The sequence below is a fragment of the Ambystoma mexicanum genome, chromosome 2q (assembly GCF_040938575.1).
Source record: "Ambystoma mexicanum isolate Mex_15411 chromosome 2q, UKY_AmexF1_1, whole genome shotgun sequence".
Classification (NCBI taxonomy): Eukaryota; Metazoa; Chordata; class Amphibia; order Caudata; family Ambystomatidae; genus Ambystoma; species Ambystoma mexicanum.
The window spans coordinates 1,084,235,800-1,084,256,196 of NC_090924.1; the positions used below are offsets into that span (position 1 = coordinate 1,084,235,800).

At 50.3% G+C, this 20,397-nt stretch overlaps 1 protein-coding gene across 4 annotated transcripts in view; it reads left to right on the forward strand.

The window, feature by feature from the left end:
• The window catches only part of AKAP9 (A-kinase anchoring protein 9), a 2,953,299-nt gene that overhangs the window by 2,366,211 nt on the left and 566,691 nt on the right, over window positions 1–20,397 (forward strand). For all 4 annotated transcript variants that reach the window (XM_069648423.1, XM_069648424.1, XM_069648425.1 and 1 more), the window contains one exon: window positions 8,284–8,503. In XM_069648423.1, coding sequence (XP_069504524.1) covers window positions 8,284–8,503 — 220 coding nt within the window. The remainder of the gene's footprint in view (window positions 1–8,283; window positions 8,504–20,397) is intronic.

The following is a 20,397-nucleotide window of genomic DNA, read 5'->3' on the forward strand; positions in this document are numbered from 1 at the left end:
GGGGGTCCAACAGAAGGCCAAGCACCGCGAGTCCGCTGGCACCGGGAGCGCCGAACGGTCGGCTCTACGGGCGCCAGGCAGGGCGCATCCTCCCCGGCGCCATCAACCACGAGCCAATGCTCTGGCTCGGGTAAGAGGAAGGCCGAGCACCCGGCGAAGCTCCTGTAGAGACCGCGGTCGAGCTCGAAGGTCCCATCGGAGGGGGAGCGAGGCGGTGACTCTCCCCCCAAGGAGAAGGCGGTGAGCGCACCTAAGGTGGTGAAAGCCTTAATCCATCCGGCCAAGGCCTCTATCGAGACAGTCGCGGCGGCCCTGGCTCAGCCTGTGGAGGCTTTACCAGTGGTGGCGACCTCGGGGCCCAGAGTCTCCCTGCCACCGCGGAGGGAGTCCTCTTTCATGCCCATCGACAGGACCCCCTTGAAACCTCCGACGGAGAAGAAAAAGGGGGGGCAGGAGGTCGTCGTGGATTCGGCCTCAACCTCTGAGGAGGAGCTGATCGAAGTCTTCAGCCACGGCGTTGGCGTGGAAGAAGACCAGCCCGTCGGGAGGGACCCCGACGTAGGAGACGACGAGAACGTCGAGGGTGCCGACGGGGCTCCTGACCGCCCATCGGACTCCCCTCAACCAGTGCCGCAAGACAACTCGGCGGCCATTTTGTTGGCTATACAGTCCTTATGCTCGGAGATAAGGACGAGATTGCCGTTACCACCAACAGAGGAACCTCTCCCGATGGGGGACCCGGAGCCAGGCCCTTCTGGGAGGCCTCCTCCTAAGAGAAGAAGGATTCATCCTCCACCTCCTTTTCAACCATCGCGCCCTGCTCAGCCCTCCTCCCCCTCCACGACCCGTGGGGATGATACGGGGATGGACACGGCCCCGACGGGCACAGACGACGAGGTTTACGACGAGGATTTCCCGTCGTCACCTCCTCTCCGGGCGTCCCCGCCCGACGAGATTGGATCGTTTCATGCCATGATCACCAGGGCATCCGAGCTTTTCCAGCTCTGCCCGGAAGAGAAGAAGGAAGGTTTCCTTTAGCAACGGCGCAAGACCAAGAGGAAGACGGTCCTCGCTGTACCTCTACTGGACGATATCTGGGATGAGGGTCTCGCCCTCCTCAAGAACCCATCCACAACGCCTGCGAGAAGAGATCGGTACGAGAAGAAGTACCGGGTCCCGGATGCGGCCCCCTTGTGCCTTCGGGCACAGCCGACCCCGGACTCGGTCGCCTCCGCGGCGGCCAGGAAGAAAGCGGGGGGGGCCTCGGCCTCTACGTCAACCTCCCCCCCGGATGGCGAGGGAAAGAAGTTGAACACGATGGGACGCAGTGTCATTTCATCGGCAGCGACGACAATTAAGGCTGCTAACGCCTTGGCTATCGTAGCCTGCTACGACAGGGAGTTGTGGTACAAAATCGCCCCCCTGCTGGATTTCCTACCAGACGACAAGAGGGCAGAGGCTCTAGAGATCTTGCAGGAAGGAGAAGTGGCGTCGGACCACGCCATTACGATAGCGACGGACATCGCTGACATTGGATTTCGCCAGTTGGGGAACGGCGTGTGCCTTAGACGCGTGGATGGCTCAAGGCAACTGACTTCCGTCAGGACGTGCAGACCAGAGTCTTGGACATGCCGTTCGACGGGAGCAACCTGTTTGGGAAAACAGTGGACGATTCCCTACAAGCCATCAAGACGGACACGGAGACGGCCCGGGCTCTTGGTGTTCTCCAGCAACGACAGCCGCCCTTTCGGAGCGGCGGAGGCAAGCAGGGTGCCTCCAAAGGTTCCGGCGGCGGATTTTCCACCTATCGTCAAGCGGCCTGTTCGTCGTCACAGGAAGCCTACAGGGGACGAGGCAAGTCGGGCGGACCCCGCCGTCGTCGCCAAGGAGGACAAGGCGGCAAAGCCTCGTCGAAGCAGGACTGAACCGGCCGTGGGGTCGGGCCACCACCGAAGCACCCCGGTGGGAGGCCGGCTGGCGAACTTCGTCAGCGTGTGGGAGTCCATCTCCACCGACCCTGTGGTGCTGGACGCCCACGGATGCCTCCCTGGAAGGGTGGGGAGCGCACACCGAAAATCTGCACGCGAGAGGCCTTTGGCTGGCGACGGAGAAGTCCCTCCATATCAACGTCCTGGAACTCCGTGCAGTGTTTTGGGCCCTCAGGTCCTTTCTTCCGTCCCTGAAGGGCAAGGTGGTGAGGATCTTCACCGACAACACCACCACCATGTTCTACATCAGGAAGCAGGGCGGTACCAGATCCCCAGCCCTGTCCAAGGAGGCTCAGGATCTGTGTCATTGGGCCGTCGCCCAAGGGATGTTTCTGGTGCCGTTTCATCTGGCAGGGATAAAAAACACCATCGCCGACTCGCTCAGCAGAGAGCTGCGCTCGTGCCACGAGTGGGAACTACGACAGGATCTAGTGGACCGCCTCTTCCGACGGTGGGGCACACCCCAGATCGATCTGTTCGCGACGGCGACGAACTCCAAGTGGCGGAGGTTCGCCAGCAGGTTTCCCCAGCCGAGGAGCATGGGCGATGCTTTCTCGTTCCCCTGGGAGGGCCTGTTCCTATATGCGTTCCCTCCATTGCCGCTGCTGATCCGGCTCATCAACCAGCTCAAGAGGTCACGGTGCAGGATGATCCTCGTCGCACCTGCGTGGCCGAGGCAGATATGGTTCCCGGACCTTCTGGACTTGTCAGCGTCCCCGTCAATCAAGCTGCCAGTAGACGCAGATCTTCTCTCCAGGGAAGGAGGCGCCATCCTCCATCACGACCCGAAGTCGCTGAACTTGCAGGCCTGGCTCCTGCAGCGTTAGAGCTTGGAGGTTACGACATACCGGCCGACTGCAGAGAGGTTCTTGCAAAGGCCAGGGCGTCCTCAACTCTTAAATGCTACGGACACAAATGGAAGAGGTTCTCTGTCTGGGTCCACGCACAGAAGATTAACCCTCTACGGATTACGGCTCCTCAAGTACTGCCGTACCTGCCGACGCTGGCCAAGGCTGGACTGGCGCACGCTTCCATCAAGATTCATCTTGCTGCGATCTCCCGATACACCAGAACCACGGGACGGACGTCTTTGTGGTCTCATCGTCTGGTGGAAGAATTCATGAAGGGACTGTTCAGATCGTTCCCGCCGGTGAAGGCACCGGCCCCGGCGTGGGAGCTCAGCGTGGTGCTGACCAAGCTCATGGGACCTCCGTTCGAGCCTCTGCACTCAGCTCAGTTGAAGTTCTTGTCGTGGAAAACAGCGTTTCTTGTGGCCATCACCTTCGCACGACGGGTGGGAGAGATCCAGGCCCTCTCCTGCAAGCCCCCCGTACTTGACTTTTCACGACACTAGGGTGGTGCTCAGGATGCACCTCTCCTTCATGCCCAAGGTGCCGTCGGACTTCCACCTCAACGAACCCTTGGTGTTGCCTGTTTTCTTCCCGTCGCCTTCGTCGCCGGCTGAAAGGACTTTGCACTCGCTGGATGTGGCTAGAGCGCTGAAGTTCTACGCGGACCGCACAAAGAGTTTTCGGAAGACATCACAACTTTTTGTGAACTTTGGACCTGTCAATCAGGGGAAGGCTCTCTCGAAGGCTTCCATTTCCAGATGGCTCTCCGGCTGTATCATGTACTGTCATCGGTTGGCAAACCGACCGCTGCCTGGCCGTCCGAGAGCCCATTCCACCAGAGCGATTGCAGCTACCACGGCGTTCCTATCTGTTGTGCCCTTGCTGGACATCTGCAGGGCTGCTACGTGGAGGTCGACGAACACCTTCATGAAATTCTACTGCGTCGATCGGGATTCCAGGGAGGAGTCCAGGGTCGGCCAAGCAGTGCTGCGCAACCTGTTCGCCTAAGGTGAGCCTGGTGAGGAGGTAAGAATTGCTTAATGTTGAGTTTTGGATGTAATGCTTAATGTTGAGCCTTTGCCACCTCCCGTGGTTGTGCATGTGTGTACTGCTATGTATTCTTTTATTCATGAGCATGTGAATCCATGCCAGACCCCATGCTGGAGAAGGAACAAGTTACTTACCTGTAACTGTTGTTCTCCAGCATGGGCTGGCATGGATTCACATGCGAACCCTCCCGCCTACCCCTCTGCGGCTCTTCACTTGGTCATACTGCCACTTCACGTGCTACCAAATCTGAAGATGGCTGCCAGAGGCGGGGCTTAGAGAGATGGCAGTCATTGGCTGTGGTCAGTATGACGCAGAGATCAGTGATTGGTTACTACTACGAAAGACAGATCAGAAACGAAACTGATACTGATTTTTCTTACCGAGGATTCCCAGCCTGACGACGGGGAATATTCATGAGCATGAGAATCCATGCCAGACCCATGCTGGAGAACAACAGTTACAGGTAAGTAACTTGTTCCTTCTTGGTCCTGATTCTGGACCACATTTGGCAGGAAGGCTTGCGTACCATCCGCCATCCATTTTCTGAGCCTGCAATCAAGGGCAGGTTGGAAAAAAAGTTTAAGGCTCCAGACTCTACACCTAAGTGTTTGACCGCACAGCCCTCTCCTGAATCAGTGGTATCAGCGGCGGCTAGCAGGAAGGCTAGATCACAACACAAGTGCACAACACCTCCAGACAGTGAAGCTAGAAGACAGGATGCCTTTGGTAAGAAAGTCTTAACAGTAGGAGCGACGACGGTCAAGACGGCTAATTCATTAGCTATTATGGCACGATATGATAGGGAATTGTGGCATCGCCTGGCCCCCATCTTGGAGCACTTGCCCGAAGAACACCGAAAGACAGCTATGCTACTGGTGCGTGAAGGTGAGGAGGCATCAAATCACAGCATCAACATCGCTGTGGATTTGGCAGAGTCAGGATTCAAGCAAATAAATAATGGAGTGGTACTAAGAAGGCAGGCCTGGTTAAAATGTACAGACTTTAGGCCGGAGGTCCATTATAAAGTGCTGGACATGCCCTGTGAAGGTGAGCAGTTATTTGGGGAGAAGATAGACAAAGCCCTCAAGGGCTTGAAGGAGGATTTAGATACGGCAAGGTCACTGGGGGCATTACAAAGTGGACGAGCATTTCGGCCTTTTCGCCCCTTCCGCGGACCTTCAGGAAATTCTCGATTTGCCACATCCAGAGACTGGAATTTCAGTAGATCGGCATACTCCTCCCAGGGATACAGGCGTGCTGTCCAGGCGACACAGAGAAGTAGAGGAGGACAGTCTTCGTCTACGAAGAGTAGGCAATCAAAATCTCAGCAATGACAATCTTCAAGACGTCCTGGGAGGCAGTGTGTCCCATTGCGTCAACGAATGGGAAAGGATAACATCAGACCGTTGGATGTTGGACACAGTGAAACTAGGCCACTCTTTGCAATTTAAGATCACGCAGTCGCCCATTCCTCCCGTGTATTCGGCGCGACTCCATATTCACATCTTAAAGCAGGAGGTTGTGCTTATGCTACAAAAGGGGCTATAGAATTGGTTCCGGTGGCAGAGAGAGGCTTGGGGTCTATTCACGTTACTTTGTGGTAAAAAGACCCAACGGCAAGTGGCGACCCGTTCTGGACCTTCGAGCTCTCAACAAGACTCTACAACGCCTGAAGTTCAAGATGCTTACACTTCAGGAGGTCATCCGGTCGATACAACCGGGGGATTTTCTGGCGTCGTTGGACTTACAAGACGCATATTTCCACATACCCATGCGTCAACGGCACCGAAAATTCCTGAGGTTTGTGGTGGGTCATAGTCATTAACCAATTCAAAGTGCTCCCATTCGGTCTAAAATCGTCTCCCAGGACGTTTATGAAATGTTTGGCCCGGTGGCGGCATGGCTACGACGAGAAGGTCATCACGTCTACCCTTACCTGTACGACTGGCTAATAAGGGGCTTGTCGCCGGCAGCAGCGCAGGCAAGCCTTGACGTTACCATGCAGCTGCTACCACGGTTGGGTTTCGCAGTCAACTTCAAGAAATCCTTTCCTTCTCCCTCCGGGAGCTTGGTGTTTTGGGGCGTGGAATTCCAAACCCAGTCAGGACTGGTAAAACCTTCTGTAGAGCGAGTTCAGAAACTCAAGCGGAAGAGTGGAGAGCTGGAACCAGAGTGTCAGTCAGAGACTACATGTCGCTTCTAGTAGTCATGGCGTCATGTATCCCATTAGTGAAGAACTGTCGTCTCTTCATGAGGCCAATACATGAATTTCTGGCGGACTGATGGTCTCAAAGTCGCAGATTGTGGTCCGATAAAGTGATGATCAACAGCGACCTATTGGAAGATCTTCGGTGGTGGCAACTCTCAGACAATCTGACAAAGGGGATGCCTCTGCTAGAGCCGGAATTTCAATCCACAATTGTGATGGATGCCTCCCAAACAGGATGGGGAGCTCATCTGGGGTCTTTACAAGTTCAAGGTCGATGGTCCCCAAGAGAAGCGAACCTTCACATCAATGTACTGGAACTAAGAGCCGTTCGATGGGCTCTGAGATCGTTTTTGCCATGCATACGGGGATCGGTTGTGAGAGTGTTAACGGACAACACGACCACAATGTTCTACCTCAGGAAACAAGGGGGCACTCATTCCATACACATGAACATATATAATATATATATACATATATAACATACATAAAGGATAATAATTTAGGTTATTTTTTGAACTCGGAAGAGTTAAAGCTAAGGGAAGGGAATCACAAGAAACTTAAGACATTAAAAGTGTTTGAGACTACTGCAAGCACTGTGGAGAAGGTCTTATGAACAGCCCTTTTTGGTTGAACTCATTTTTGTGAAACTGACCAACCTACACCTGGTGAGAAGACCACCTGAAACCAACCTTGATTTCCTATTTTCTGTTGAACCACTTTACTTTTCTTTTAAGAGATTTCTTAACACATTTTGTCAAAGCGTGAGGGCTGGCATAGCTTTAGACCCAGACACAGACTGATTTATACTTTGGATTCTCTTATTTTGGCGGCCCTTAGAAACATCAGTTAAGGGAACCACCACTTAAGTGGTAGGGCCAGTTAGGCATTATACCAACCTAGGAACCTCAGTAAATAAAGATTTTGAAACTAACATCTTTGAGTCTGTCTCTCTCTTGATACCATGCCTGCCTCACAGTTACCAGTTTTTCACTCTGGGCTAGATAGCTGAGTCCAGCTTGCATGGATCGATCAGAAAGGACTTTGAGGGATTTATATTTCCAGATTTTAGTACAGGATGGACATACATTAAGGGCAGTGACTGTTTTATCCAGATGGATCGTTTTATGTATCAGGTGCTGTTCAAAATGGTATCTAATGGGATTTCACGAAGGGTCAGGCAATTATAGAAGCATTTTTTGCAAGCATTTCCAGTTCAGCAGATATTTAGTGCAGCTACTTAGTTTTCTTTCCATACCTTTGATAGACATGTGTGTCCATATTCAGGTGCTAGTCTGGACACTCAGTGTTTTAGAATATTTTTGATTGGTGGCTCTTTTATGTGCCATCTAAACTGCATAGGGCATTGCTAGAGGTCTCTTTCAAAGATACGAAGTCTGCAGAGAACATAGTTTCCACTAGCATGAAAAGTCATGTACACAATTGGTCCGAGAGCTAGTTGGTTTTCTTGGCCTCAGCATGTTCTTAGTGCAGTTGGGGTGCGAAATATCCAAGAACCATTGTCCAGTGCCATTTATACCAAAGGGTGTAGTCGGTTTGGGAAAGCGCCTTGTGCAAACCCTGTGTGGCACCCTGTTGCATTGGTGGTACAGTACCTCCCTTCCATATTTTACCCCCACCGAGCTATGAGGCTGCACAAAATGTTTCACAGAACACATTGGGGGCAGACTTAGTTTAAGAATCTGAAGAGAAAACAAAGTATCCATCAGATCCAACACTGTCTCCGAAGTGCGTAATTTTCTCTTCTGAATATGACATTTTCAGTATACAAGTGTTGTAGCGCCTAATGCCAAATAAACATGTTTACATTGGTTTAGGGTTCTCCGTTCTCGTTGACCAGACAGAATTTAATTAAAATGCAGTTGCATTGTGCGTGCACATGGATAGCCTCACTGGTTTTAGCAGATGTTTCATTTCAAATGATAGGTGAAGGCCTGCTTGTAGCATTAACAAGCTGTTTCAAAATACCATTTCTCTTTGTAAGAACACATATACAGCATTAAATAAAAAGGCCTCAGTCAGAATAATGCATGCGCGCAATGCTCAGGACTAGAATAAATTAGTTGAATGTCAAAATTAAATCACGGTTTTGAACAAAAAGTGTTTTGGCACTAGCTTAAAGAATTTGTGAACTTAACATATAGTTTGTGAATGCTCTGCTTTCTAGGACTCGTGGCAGACAGCATGCCAAAGGAACACATTCAGTTGCTGGAGAAAAGTATAGACCTTGGTGTTATCAACCCCCCATCAACTGAACTCCAGGAACAGCTCAATTCTGAAAGATTGTCTGTTGCTGAGCTGAAGGCAGAACTTGCACAGACCAGATTGGAACTTGAATCTACGTTAAAGGCACAGCACAAGCACTTTCGAGAGCTGGAGACACTCAGGTATGATCTCCTTTTGCAGATATTTTGTATAATTGGTGGATGATTCCTGCTAGAGAAAGAGATTTTCTGTAGCGTTACATCAAAATGTTATTTTTAATTTGTTAATATATTGGTATGATATGATATGATATGGCATTTGTAACGTGCCTATACACAAGAGTTTCAAGGCGCGACGTGGCAGGGAGGGGGGGAAAAAGCGGGAAGACAGACAACGATCCTACTAAGCCAGGTGTCATTTAGATCGCGCAAGTGCAGGGGTAGGGGGAAGGGAAAAAGTGCAAGGGGAAGGGGAGGGCGGAAGTGCAGTACAAGGTAAGTAGAATAAAATAAATAAATAGGTGCAGCTGGTGGCAAGTGCAAGGTAAGTGCAGGCAAGTGCTGGGAAGGGGGGGCTGTAGGGATACAGAGACAGTCCCGCAGTGCAGGGGTTGCCAGGGAGGCAGTGCAAGTGGAGAGTGGCTGGGCCAAGGACCGAGGTCGGTGAGAGTGGCCCAGTTGCAGATTCAGTGCAGTTTCAGTGAAGAATTTAGCTGGGGAGAGGGAGAGAGAAAGCAGAAGCAAAGAGGAAGGTTTTGAGGTGCTTCCGGAACCGGAGATGGTTCTCCTCAAGTTTCAGGCAGGGAGGAAGGCTGTTCCAGAGGGAGGCCCCTGCCGCGGAGAGATATCTACCCCCAGCTCGTTGCTTCGAGAAGCGGCTGACCCTGAGGGAGTTGGAGACGGATGAGCGAAGGGCTCGGGAAGGAAGATATTTAGGAAGAGAGAGTTGAACGTATTTAGGCCCCAGAAGGCCTTGTGGACAATGCAGAGGCTTTTGAACTTAATCCTTGCAGCCACTGGGAGCCAGTGTAGAGATTTCAGTCCTGGAGAGATACGGTCCCTGGGCTTGAGTCCAAGGACAAGTCTCACAGTTCTGTTCTGGATGAGTTGCAGAGGGCTGAGAGTGGAGGCGGGCAGATTAAGATAGAGGCTGTTACAGTAGTCCAGCTTCGAGAGAACCAGGGCTCGGGAGACAGCGAGCTTCTGGGGGAAAGAGAGGCAGGGAAGAATACCTCTGAGGAGGTGCAGCTGGTAGTGAGACTTCTTAGAGACGTCTGATATATGAAGAGAGAAGGAGAGTGTGGAGTCGAAGATGACCCCAAGGTTTTTTGCCTTGCAGGTAGGAGCAGGAAGAGGGCCAAGAGAGGCTGGCCAGAGAGCTGCAGGGAAGGAGGGAGTGGGTGAGCCGATGAGTAGAATCTCAGTCTTACTGGCATTAAGGCAGAGGTCATTGGCGGCACACCATTCCTGGATAGCAGACAGACAGTCAGAGATGAGGGAATGAGAGGAGGAGGCCGAGGGGTAGCCTGAAAATGAGCTGGGTATCGTCCGCATAGCACTGAAAGTTGGGGCAGAGAGTGGCGATGCGGTGGGCAAGGAGTGCCAGATACTGGTTGAACAGCCAGGGAGAGAGATTAGATCCTTGGGGGACACCACAGGTGGAGAAAAAGATGTCAGAGAGGAAGGACCCCAGTTGGACCTGGGAGGGTCGATTGGAAAGGAAAGAGGTCAGCCACGCCAGAGCCTGACCAGTGATACCCAGGTTGACATGGAGACGGTTGAGCAGGATGGCATGGTTGACAGTGTCAAAGGCAGAAGAGAGATCGAGCAGAATGAGAACACACGGAGTGTTGGAGTCGAGGTTCAAGAGCAGGTCCTCACGGATGTTCAGAAGAGCAGTTTCCGTGCTTCTGGCAGCTCTAAAGCCAGATTGATGGTCATGAAGACTACCAACAGATTCAGCATGGAGGTTAAGCTGGGAGATGGCCAGTTTCTCCAGGAGCTTGCCCAGGAAGGGAGTGATGGAGATCGGGCGATAGTTAGCCGGGCAGGAGGGGTCGGAAGAGGGTTTCTTAAGAAGAGGGTGCACAAGGGAGTGCTGAAGACTCCAGAGGCGAAGGAGTGGTTGCAAAAATCAGCCAGGGCAGGAGTCAGGGAGTCGATGTGGTCCTTGATAGTTTTGGAGGAACAGGGGTGAACCTGTTTAGACGAGACTTTCATAGATCGGACTTGTCTGGAAACCTCGTCAGCAGAAAAAAGGGGAAAGGCAGAGAAGGAGGGAGGAGGGGTGGCTGCAGAAGGGCCAGAGGAAGAGCCGGGAAGAGAGGGAGGGAGGTGATAGGAGGAGAGTGAGGACATATTTAAACAAATCGTTTATTTAAATGGTGCGATCATTTAGAATATGCATAATGACTATGCACTAGAAGAAGAGAAATAGTGGAGTTACTTTTTTATTTTTGTAAATCATGGCAAAAAGATATGCTGCCATTGTTACCCAACATTTTGGAAAATGTGTCAGTAAGCTAGTGTCTAAGAATAATAACCAAAAATGTAAATGTACTGTATCATGTTTGGATAATAGAAATGACTTATGACAGTGTATTTTGTGTACGGTTTGTTGTTAAATCATGAACACAAATAAATGTTTTATTAAAAGAAATAGCCAAATTTCACTTAAGCCTCTTTGCTTTAAATGGAGTTTCCATTAATCGTATTTCTGCCCACGCAGTCTGAAATGGAGACTACACATCAGATTAAGTTATCAACTGTTTATTGAGTTAAGTCAAGACAGCTCCTGGGCTTCAACTGACCAACTAGAGCTCTCACACATTCCAGCACTCAAACCGTTGACATGCTGGTTGAAATCCACTGTAACATTCTCTAAGCCTGAACATACTGAGTGACCAAGTATTAATATACCATAACATTCTTACTTGGCAGTAAGACTGTTATGTTATACACACTCGGGCCCACTTTGCTACTTCATTCTCATCCAGTGTATCAATTTCTGATATAACATTGGTCGTACCAGTATACACGTGTTCCAATGCATAAGGATCAAGTTTGATTTTGACAAACACTCAGCTACAGGTATGCCTCCCTTGAAATGTTGTATCGGCTGGCAGTTCTCCAATAATGACAATCGGCTTCTCACCATAGGCATGCACTTTCACCCTGGCTACTTTCAACCCACAACAGAATAATTCATTCTCCCAGGATCGCTGACTGGTCAAGGTGTAATCAGCACCACTGTCGACAAGCATCTCAATGCACGTTCAATTCACCCCCACCATAGCTTTAGGCTTCTTATTCTTTACTTTGCATATGGCAATAATTACATGTACCACCTCCAAGCCACCAAAAGTATCATCTTCATCCTCCTCAACACATCCACAATTCTCATTGACATTAGAAGCATTCGATAACCTGCAGCACTAGGCCAAATGGCCTACTTTCCAACACAGTCTACATTCCACAAACACAGCAGTGCATTCCTTATCAAAGGCTAAATGCTGTGAGCTGCCACATCGAAAACGGTGGTGAATTAAAGATCCCTGCTGAGACCCCTGCTGACAGCATACAGGTCCATCTCGTCGAAATGGAACACCTCCACCCCCTTTTAATCTGTCACGCCTTTTTAATTCAGCGTCTGTGTTTCTGAGCCGCCCTTATATTGATAACCTTGTGAACAGGCTTGTTCCTTCTTATAAGATTGGCTTCAGTCGGCTCTTCACTCTTGATAGTCTGTTTAGCTACCTCTTTGATGCAGGAAGAGGTATGCTCAACTTGCTTAGCGATTTCTATAGCCCTATCTAAATTGTAGTATTTCTCTCTCCCCAGTTCTTAGTGAATATTATCTTAGCATTTGATCATTGATTGGTCCCTCAGGTGCTCCTCCTGACAGCACAACCTGAAGTGACATTTGACAGCTAACCCCCTTAAAGCCACAATAAACTCTTCAATGCACGCACCCTTCTTTTGCTCTCGGCTAGCAAAGTGATCACGAGCCAATATTTTGTTCGATTTATGTGGCGGACAAAGGGGGTGAACTTCTGTCAAGGAGTGACCAATTGGACTTGGAGATAAGCTTAGATGCGAGTCACCCAGAACAGGTGCTGGCAGTGGATAAAGCCAAGCCGAGTGATGGTTCGTTGGAGCTCAAGGAAGTTAGTCAACAAGTATTCAGTAAGAATCTTGGCTGTCTCAAAGGCTTCGTACATAAGATCTGACTCAGACGAGGGGCTGAACCCAAAGTGGCAAAACTGTGCATGGTGCCCTTAGCGTTGCGCAAGGACGTGGAAGATGAAATCATCACAATGGAGAGTGAGGGAGTGATTGAAAAAATTAAATCGTCTGAGTGCGTCAGTCCCATTGTGATAGTGAGAAAAGCCAATGGATCAATTAGATTATGTATAGATCTAAGACACCTGAACAGTATTGTGGTGGCTGAGAGATTCCCTCTGCCCAGGATTGATGACTTGCTGACAGGGGTGGCAGGTGCACAGCGGTTTTCAATTCTGTATCTTAAGTCTGCCTATCATCAAATAGAACTACATGAAAGTTCAGGGATGTCACAGCATTTAACACTCCCATTGGTCTTTTTAGATGTAGGCGGATGCCGTTTCGCCTGGTGTTGGCAGCCAGCGTTTTCCAGAATTTCATGTATCGACTTTTGGGGAGTGAAAGGGGAGTACTATGTTACCAGGATGATTTGTTAATTTGTGGTGGAAGTGAGGAAGAACATGATGAGCGTTTGAAGATGGTGTTGGAGATATTGAGGGAGGCGAGCCTTACAATAGCTAAGGAAAAATGTACATTTAAGGCAAGGAAATTTGTGTACTAAGGACATGTAATCTCCTCTGAGGGAGTGAAGCCAAAGGATGATGCAGTGGATGCCATAAAGAGTATGGAATCGCCTGGGGGCGTGGCCTGAGCCCATGGAGTAGAGAGGTCCTCCAACAGAGCTTCTGTTGTGATCCTGCTGTAAATCCTATAAACTGCGAATATACGGTGATATACCACATACCAAGCACATTTACTGGTAAGTGAAGCGATTCTCCAGCCCCGCTGAGCAGTAGCGGTTTAAATCGTAGCTGAACAACTGAGGTAATTGCCCATGAAGCGTTGCAGCTGCGACTCAGCGGTGAGGTGGGGGGAAGGGCTGAGTCCACCGAGGAGCTCTTCACGCCTGGGGGCGGCGGCAGACGTGCGATATCGTCCCACTTTGGGGAGAGCTGCTATGAGCTGTGGAAGTGCGGCGTGCTGTGGCCTGGGCTGACCCGCTGGAACGACCGGCTGGGCTGGTGATGAGCACTGAGATCCCTGTGGCAGACCAAGAGAAGCTGTCGTGGCCAGCCTCGCTCCACTCAGGATCCCCTGGGTGCTGCGGCAGCTTCGCTTGGTCTGCCACAGGGATCGGGGCTGCAGCACTGCGAACGGTGGAAGTAGTATACCCGACTAAGGACAACATCTTGTTGCAACGCTGGGAGCTGTGGGCTTTGGGTGCTGTGCCTGGTGCGGGTGCGCACAGGGCAAGATGCGTTGAAGTGAGAGGGTTGCCACGGACTGGTGGGCAAAAGCTGAATGGTCACTCAACGCTGCACACTGCGCCTGAGGCAGAGTCCGCCAGGGCCATACCAGCAATCTGCACGACGGCACTGATTCATAGCGCTGCCCCAATTCGCCCCATGAGCCCAGGGACACTGCGGTGCATACTAACTTCCAGAACTGAATGGAGGCCGGCACATCAACGTGTACTCGGCAAAACCGGAATTGGGAATAGACCGGTGCACGGAGTAGGGAGGTAACGCACCTAAGCTGGTGGAGTTCATGAGGGACAACGTAGAAGGGGACACGAGGTACATGACAATTTGTGTGCTGATGCTGCAAAGGAGAGGGGTGGCAGGACGACAGGCATCCTTGGTGGGGACCCAGGTTTCAAACATGAGGCCATCAGGCTGCACAGGACAAGGCATAACGCAGCCCCCTCCCCTCTGCCAGAAGAATTAGGCGCATACCCAAACTGGGACACGGCAGAGCGAAATAGGCGCACCACAATAACAGCTGCAACAACACTAGTAAGCTGATGGCTGAGTGGGGAGGCGCAGCAAGCAAGTGATGCACAAGGTGCTGGGACTAGCACACACTATGCACGGCCCACAATGAGGCCAATACCTAGTTGAGAATCGGCACACCACCACGTCTGAAGGTGGGATCCGGTAGCTGAAGGTGGGATCCGGTATCTAAGGATAAACTAACGGGAACACTGGTGGAGGCATGAGATAATACATGCTCAGGCCCGCATTGCGCTTAAAGGACGTTAGGAGACAGACTGCTGAACTTTTGCGCAAAACAAGCCAACCATGCAATCGGTGACGCTAAAAGGCACCATATAAAATAAGAAAACTGTGCAGTGTTGCGCTCGGCTGCAGATCGCCTCGGGTTGCCAGGCGCTTCCCGAGTTGGAGGTGAAAGACTGTCCCCACAGCAACAACAGCAGCACTAAGCACATAACAGCACTGCTGGGACTTTATACAGGCGGCTAACTGAAAGAATTAGGAGGCGAAAGTCAGGGCATGTCCCCATCCAAAGGGAAGAAGAAATCCACAATCATGGACTCTTTCCACAACGCCGCCAAGGCACGAGAGGGTGGTGCCACTGCGTCAGGCACAGCAACAGCATCAGACACAAGCCGCAGAGATGATCAGGTGCTAGGAGCTATTGCGGCACTATAGTCATTCATTGACACAAAAATAGACAAAGTGAAAGCAGACATGCAGCTGATGAGGCAAGACGTGCAGAACCTAACCGAAAGGGTAACGTCAATAGAGTCTGAACTGAAAGTAACCAGCAACACAATACAAGATCTGGAGAAGAGGATGAAGGAGTTTGAAAGGAGGAACGCTCAACTGGAGTCGCGAGCAGTGGATGCAGAAGGGCGGGCCTGACGCAATAATGTGCGGCTGCTAGGTATTCCGGAAGGACTTGAAGGCTCGAATCACACTGAATTTGTGGAGACATTGCTACTACAAGAAGTTGGCGCTGGCAAGCTTACTCAGAGCTTTGCGGTGGAACGGGCCCACAGATCCCTACAGAGAAGGCTGCCATCAGGGTCGCACCCTCGCCCGATCATCGCAAAGATACTTAACTTCCAAGACAGGGGAGTTATATTGAAATGCTCAAGGGAAGGAGGTGTGATATAATGAGACAATTCCACAATAGCCATCTACCCCGATGACACGCTCGCTGTCCAAAGAGCCAAGAACACTTTCGTACCAATCAAAGCTAGGCTCAGGCAATTCAATATGAAATGCATGCTAATGTATCCGTCCAGACTAAAAGTGATCCATAAGGGTCGATCCATATTCCTGGAGACTCTGGCTGCGGCCACCATGTGGTTGGAGCACAACAATCTGGACGGCGGAGTAGAATCTGCTAAGTAAGCCATAACAAGAATCTGAGGGGGGTGGTGGTATATAACAGATAAATGAAACAAATGCTTGGTATGAAGTGCTACAGCAATAGGGGCATTAACCCCGGAGGGTTGTTGATCATTATTATTTGACGGGGGTGACGACTGGCCACTTACCTTGGGCTCATAGGCCTAACGCACGCTAAGGTTAGCATCGGCCAGTTGCTGATGCAACACGACTCACATAAGAAGGCCCGGATGGGTCAAGACAATGCGGGGGCATCTGAGCGCTGTAAGAAGGTAGCAGCTGCTGGGGTCGAATGTTTTGTTCTTGTAACAGTTTGGGTTTGGTTTGCTTGGAATCGTTTGAATTCTTCACTGAAAATGAAGGATGTAGCAAAGTGTGCACTTGTGATAATGGGGATACGGTCGCGGGTGGAGGTTGGAGGGGGGAGATACAGCGGGGTGATGCAACATTATCATAGCCACTGATATTAAGGTACTGACGTGGAATGTTCGGGGACTGGGCACATACTTGCGCAGGAACCGGGTAAAGTCCTTCCTCAATAGGAAGAAAGTGTCTATTGCATTATTGCAGGAAACCCACTTAACGCAAAATACCATGGCCACGGTTGAGGAACGTTTGGGAGGGCAGTGCTATGGAGCTTCCTACTCCAAATTTTTCTGTGGGGTTCTCACAAGGATAAGTGCTGCAGTTCCCTTTAAGCTATTGGGGAGGGAAGCTGATCCAGAAGGAAGGTATCTGATACTAAGGGGTCCCATAGGGCAGGTTGAAATATGCATAGTCAACCCCTTTTTCCCCAACCACGAGATCCCTACACACCTGAATACACTGTGTGCTAAGATAGCCTCACACCGGGAATGTTTCTTCATCTGGGGTGGCGACTTTAACTGTGTGAGAGATTGGGAGTTGGATAGATCTAGTCCATTGGCTGCCCGGAGCGAGGCTGCCACGGGGCATTGAATCCGTTACTAGGGACCCTGGATCTGGTAGACGTGTGGAGGGAACTGCACCCGGCTGATAGGGGATACTCTTACTTTTCCTCGCCACACCAACTGTACACCAGGATTGATTATCTATTTGTGGCCAGGGCCCACCTGGCGCAGATGGAATCGGCACAATACCTGGGCAGGTCAATCTCAGACCACTTGCCACTACTGTTGACCTGGAGGACTCAGGGCCCTAGGCCCCCTATACCATTGTGGCACATGCCCACAGACGCTTTAACAGATCAGGCCTTCAAAGAACTACAAAACAAGTTAAAGGAATAGATTGAAAAGAATGTAGGCAGCATTGAGAAATGGAGCACGGTCTGGTTGGCAATGAAGGTGGTGTTGCAGGGCAAGGTTATTGCTTTGTGGGAGGCACAGGAAGGCACTGAGACAGGAGTTGGAAAGGTGGGAAGATTAAATAAAACATGGGGAAACATGCAAACAGGGGACCCGCACAGAGGAGCTTGAATTAGCAAACATATGCGGTACCTGCCAGGATGCTTGGGGGAGGCTGTCAAAATTCGACTACTCAGTCAAAACCACTAGAATGCATGCAGAGGGTGATAAGACCGGGCAGGCTGCTGTTGTGGCTGTGCAGGAGGGAACATCCAAGACATCTGACCACTGAACTCGAGGATGAAGCAGGCACTGTGCACAAATCGCAACAAGCGATCAATGCCACTTTTGGGGAACTTTACTCCCGCCTGTACGGCCATGAACACCAGGTGCCCCAGGAGGACATACTGGGCACAGTAGTGGAAATCGGTCTGCCTAAGCTGGGCACAGCACATTGTGAGGCATTAGAGAAGGACAAATCAGCTGAAGACATATCCAAAGCGATCAGGTCGCTTGCCTCAAGCAAAACACCTGGTGCTGCTTGAAGTGTTCAGGAAGGCTTACGAGAAGGGGGTACTGCCAGAGACCATGAAGGAAACCCTAGTGATACTGATACCCAAACCAGGGAAGCCCACCGAGGATGTGACTCGTACCGCCCAATGGCAATGTTAAATTATGATGATAAGATTCTAACCACTGTACTAGCCAAGCGACTGAATAGGGTTATAGGAGACCTGGTACACAGCAACCAGAACGGTTTCGTCCCGGGACGGAGTACTGCGTTAAACCTGCGCAGACTACAACATGTACTAGCGCAGACGGCGGGGTCCCAGGCACAATATGCCATACTCTCTCTAGATGCTATAAAAGCGTTTGATTCAATATGTTGGGAATGGCTGATGGCAACGCTGAGGGAATTTGATTTTGGGGAACAATTCATCAAATTTCATTTCATTTCATTTCATTTTTATATAGCGCCGGTAGCCCAAGGGCATCAGGGTGCTTTAAACGAACAGAGACACACATAGAACACAGAAAGAGGCCAGTCCAAAGATGAACCCTGAAGATGTCCCTGATCCAACTTATCCCGGTTCATCATCTGAAGAGATATGTTTTCAAACCCTTCCTGAAAACAAGAAGGTTTGTTTCAGACCTGAGTGTTTCCGGAACACTATTCCACAAGCTGGGCGCCTGAACCAAAAAGGAGCTGCCCAACCCCGATTTCAGCTTGAACTTGGGAACGATCAACAGGCATTTACCCCTGGAGCGAAGACTTCTACTGGGGGTGTGAAGCACTAACCTCTTTTTTAAATACTCTGGAGCAGAGCCATAAAGGCATTTATGAACCAGGCAGAGAGCTTTAAATTTTATACGATCCTCTACTCTTAGCCAGTGTAACGCCATTCTATCTTTAGTGACATGGTCTCTTTTCCTCAAATTTTTGACCAGCCTAACCGCGTTATTCTGAATCACCTGACAACTAGAGACATCCCTAGAGGAAGCCCCTAGCATCAGGGCATTACCATAGTCAAGTCTTGATAATATAATGGCTCTGGCTATGGTAGCCATGTTGCCCTCATTAAGGTAAGGCTTAATGGCTTTCATGAGCCTTAAGTAATATGCCGTGTTTTTTTGTAGATAGCTAGTCTGAGCCTGAGAGTCTACCACTGCGTTAACCAGCATGCCCAGGGTCTTCACTTTCTGGACTACCTGGATAGTGGCATTCTTGATTTTAAATGACTTATACTCTGCCCCCAAGTTGGCAAGCTGACGACTAGATCCAAACAGCATAAGCTCAGTTTTGGAGTCGTTCAGACACATCCAATTTGTCTGCATCCAAGCATTAATTATCTTATAGACCCTGGCTATTACTTCACTGTCTGCGTCATGATGGCTGCCATCCAGTTCCAATATGAGTTGGGTGTCGTCTGCGTAATTTGTAAACGACACACCCTCCTTCACCAGTAAGCTGCACAGAGAGCGCATGTATATGTTAAACAGCATTGGGGACAGGCTGGCCCCTTGTGGGACTCCAAATAAAATATCACAGGGATCGGAGAAGCTACTGCCCCAATGGACTCTGGCTTGACGGTCCGAAAGGAAGGACAGAAGCCAATCTATGGCTCCTTCTGAACATCCCACATTCTCTCTGAGTGCCTTGATGAGAAGGTGGTGATCCACCAGGTCAAAGGCGGCACTTAAATCTAAAAGCATTAACACTCCTAACTTGCCTTTATCTATTAAGCTAAGCATCTGGTTCTGCAGATCCAGCATGGCTGTTTCCGTACTATGGGAGGCTCTAAATCCCGATTGTTGCCGATGCAGGATCTCCTCGTTTTCAACAAATTGTTGCAGTTGTTGCAAATGGGTGCAGAGACTATACATGGCGCCAGTAGCAAGGGTTAAATCCGGGAGGATGGTGTCACTGGCTTTGGACATACAGAGGGGCACCAGACAGGCGTGCCCGCTGTCCCCAATGCTGTATGTGCTGGGGCTGGAGCCAACAGCAATTTATCTTCGAAAACAGTACCTGGATGCAGGCATTTGGGTGTGGGGGGGGGTCAGACACCTGATCTTGCTCTAGGCAGACGATGTGCTGTTGTACCGGAGGGACCCACAACTAAATGTCCCGGTGGTCTTGGATATATTAGACAACTATGCAAAGGTGTCTGGGATTAATTTTTAGCAAAACAAAATCTTGCATATTCCCAATAGCAGGTCTGAGGGGGGAAGGACAGGAGTGAACTACCGGAGGTTGGTCTCCGGTGGGAGCTGGAATCATTCAAGTACCTAGGGGTGAACATGGCAGCAGTGGTGAAAGGCTTGAGGAACTCCATGAAATTTTGGTCCAGGTTGCCACTATCCCTACTGGCTAGGTGGCTATCGCCAAGATGATCATCCTACCATGATTCCTATATTACTTTAACAACATACACTGCTACATCGAGGCGTCTTTTTTCCGACTTCTGGAAAAGTTGTTACGTGAATTCCTGTGGGGAGCGGCACGCCATAAAGTGTCACTTGCCACACTGTGTCTGCCCTATAGAGACGGAGGGGTGCAATTACCAGACCTGGAAAAGTACTACTTGGTGGCCCAACTCAGCCATATAGTCAAATGGTTGGTGGATGAGGCCCCATCTGAAACTAAGTTACTACAACGACTGGTGGCCCCTGCAAGACTAAAAGAAATACTGTGGGTGCCAAAGGGTGCCTGGAAGCGCCCCTTGTTGGTAACATTGGGGAGAAAGGTATGGGGTAAGGCAGTGGCACTACTGAAACTTGTGCACCCCAATTCACCTGAGGTCCCAATTGCTGC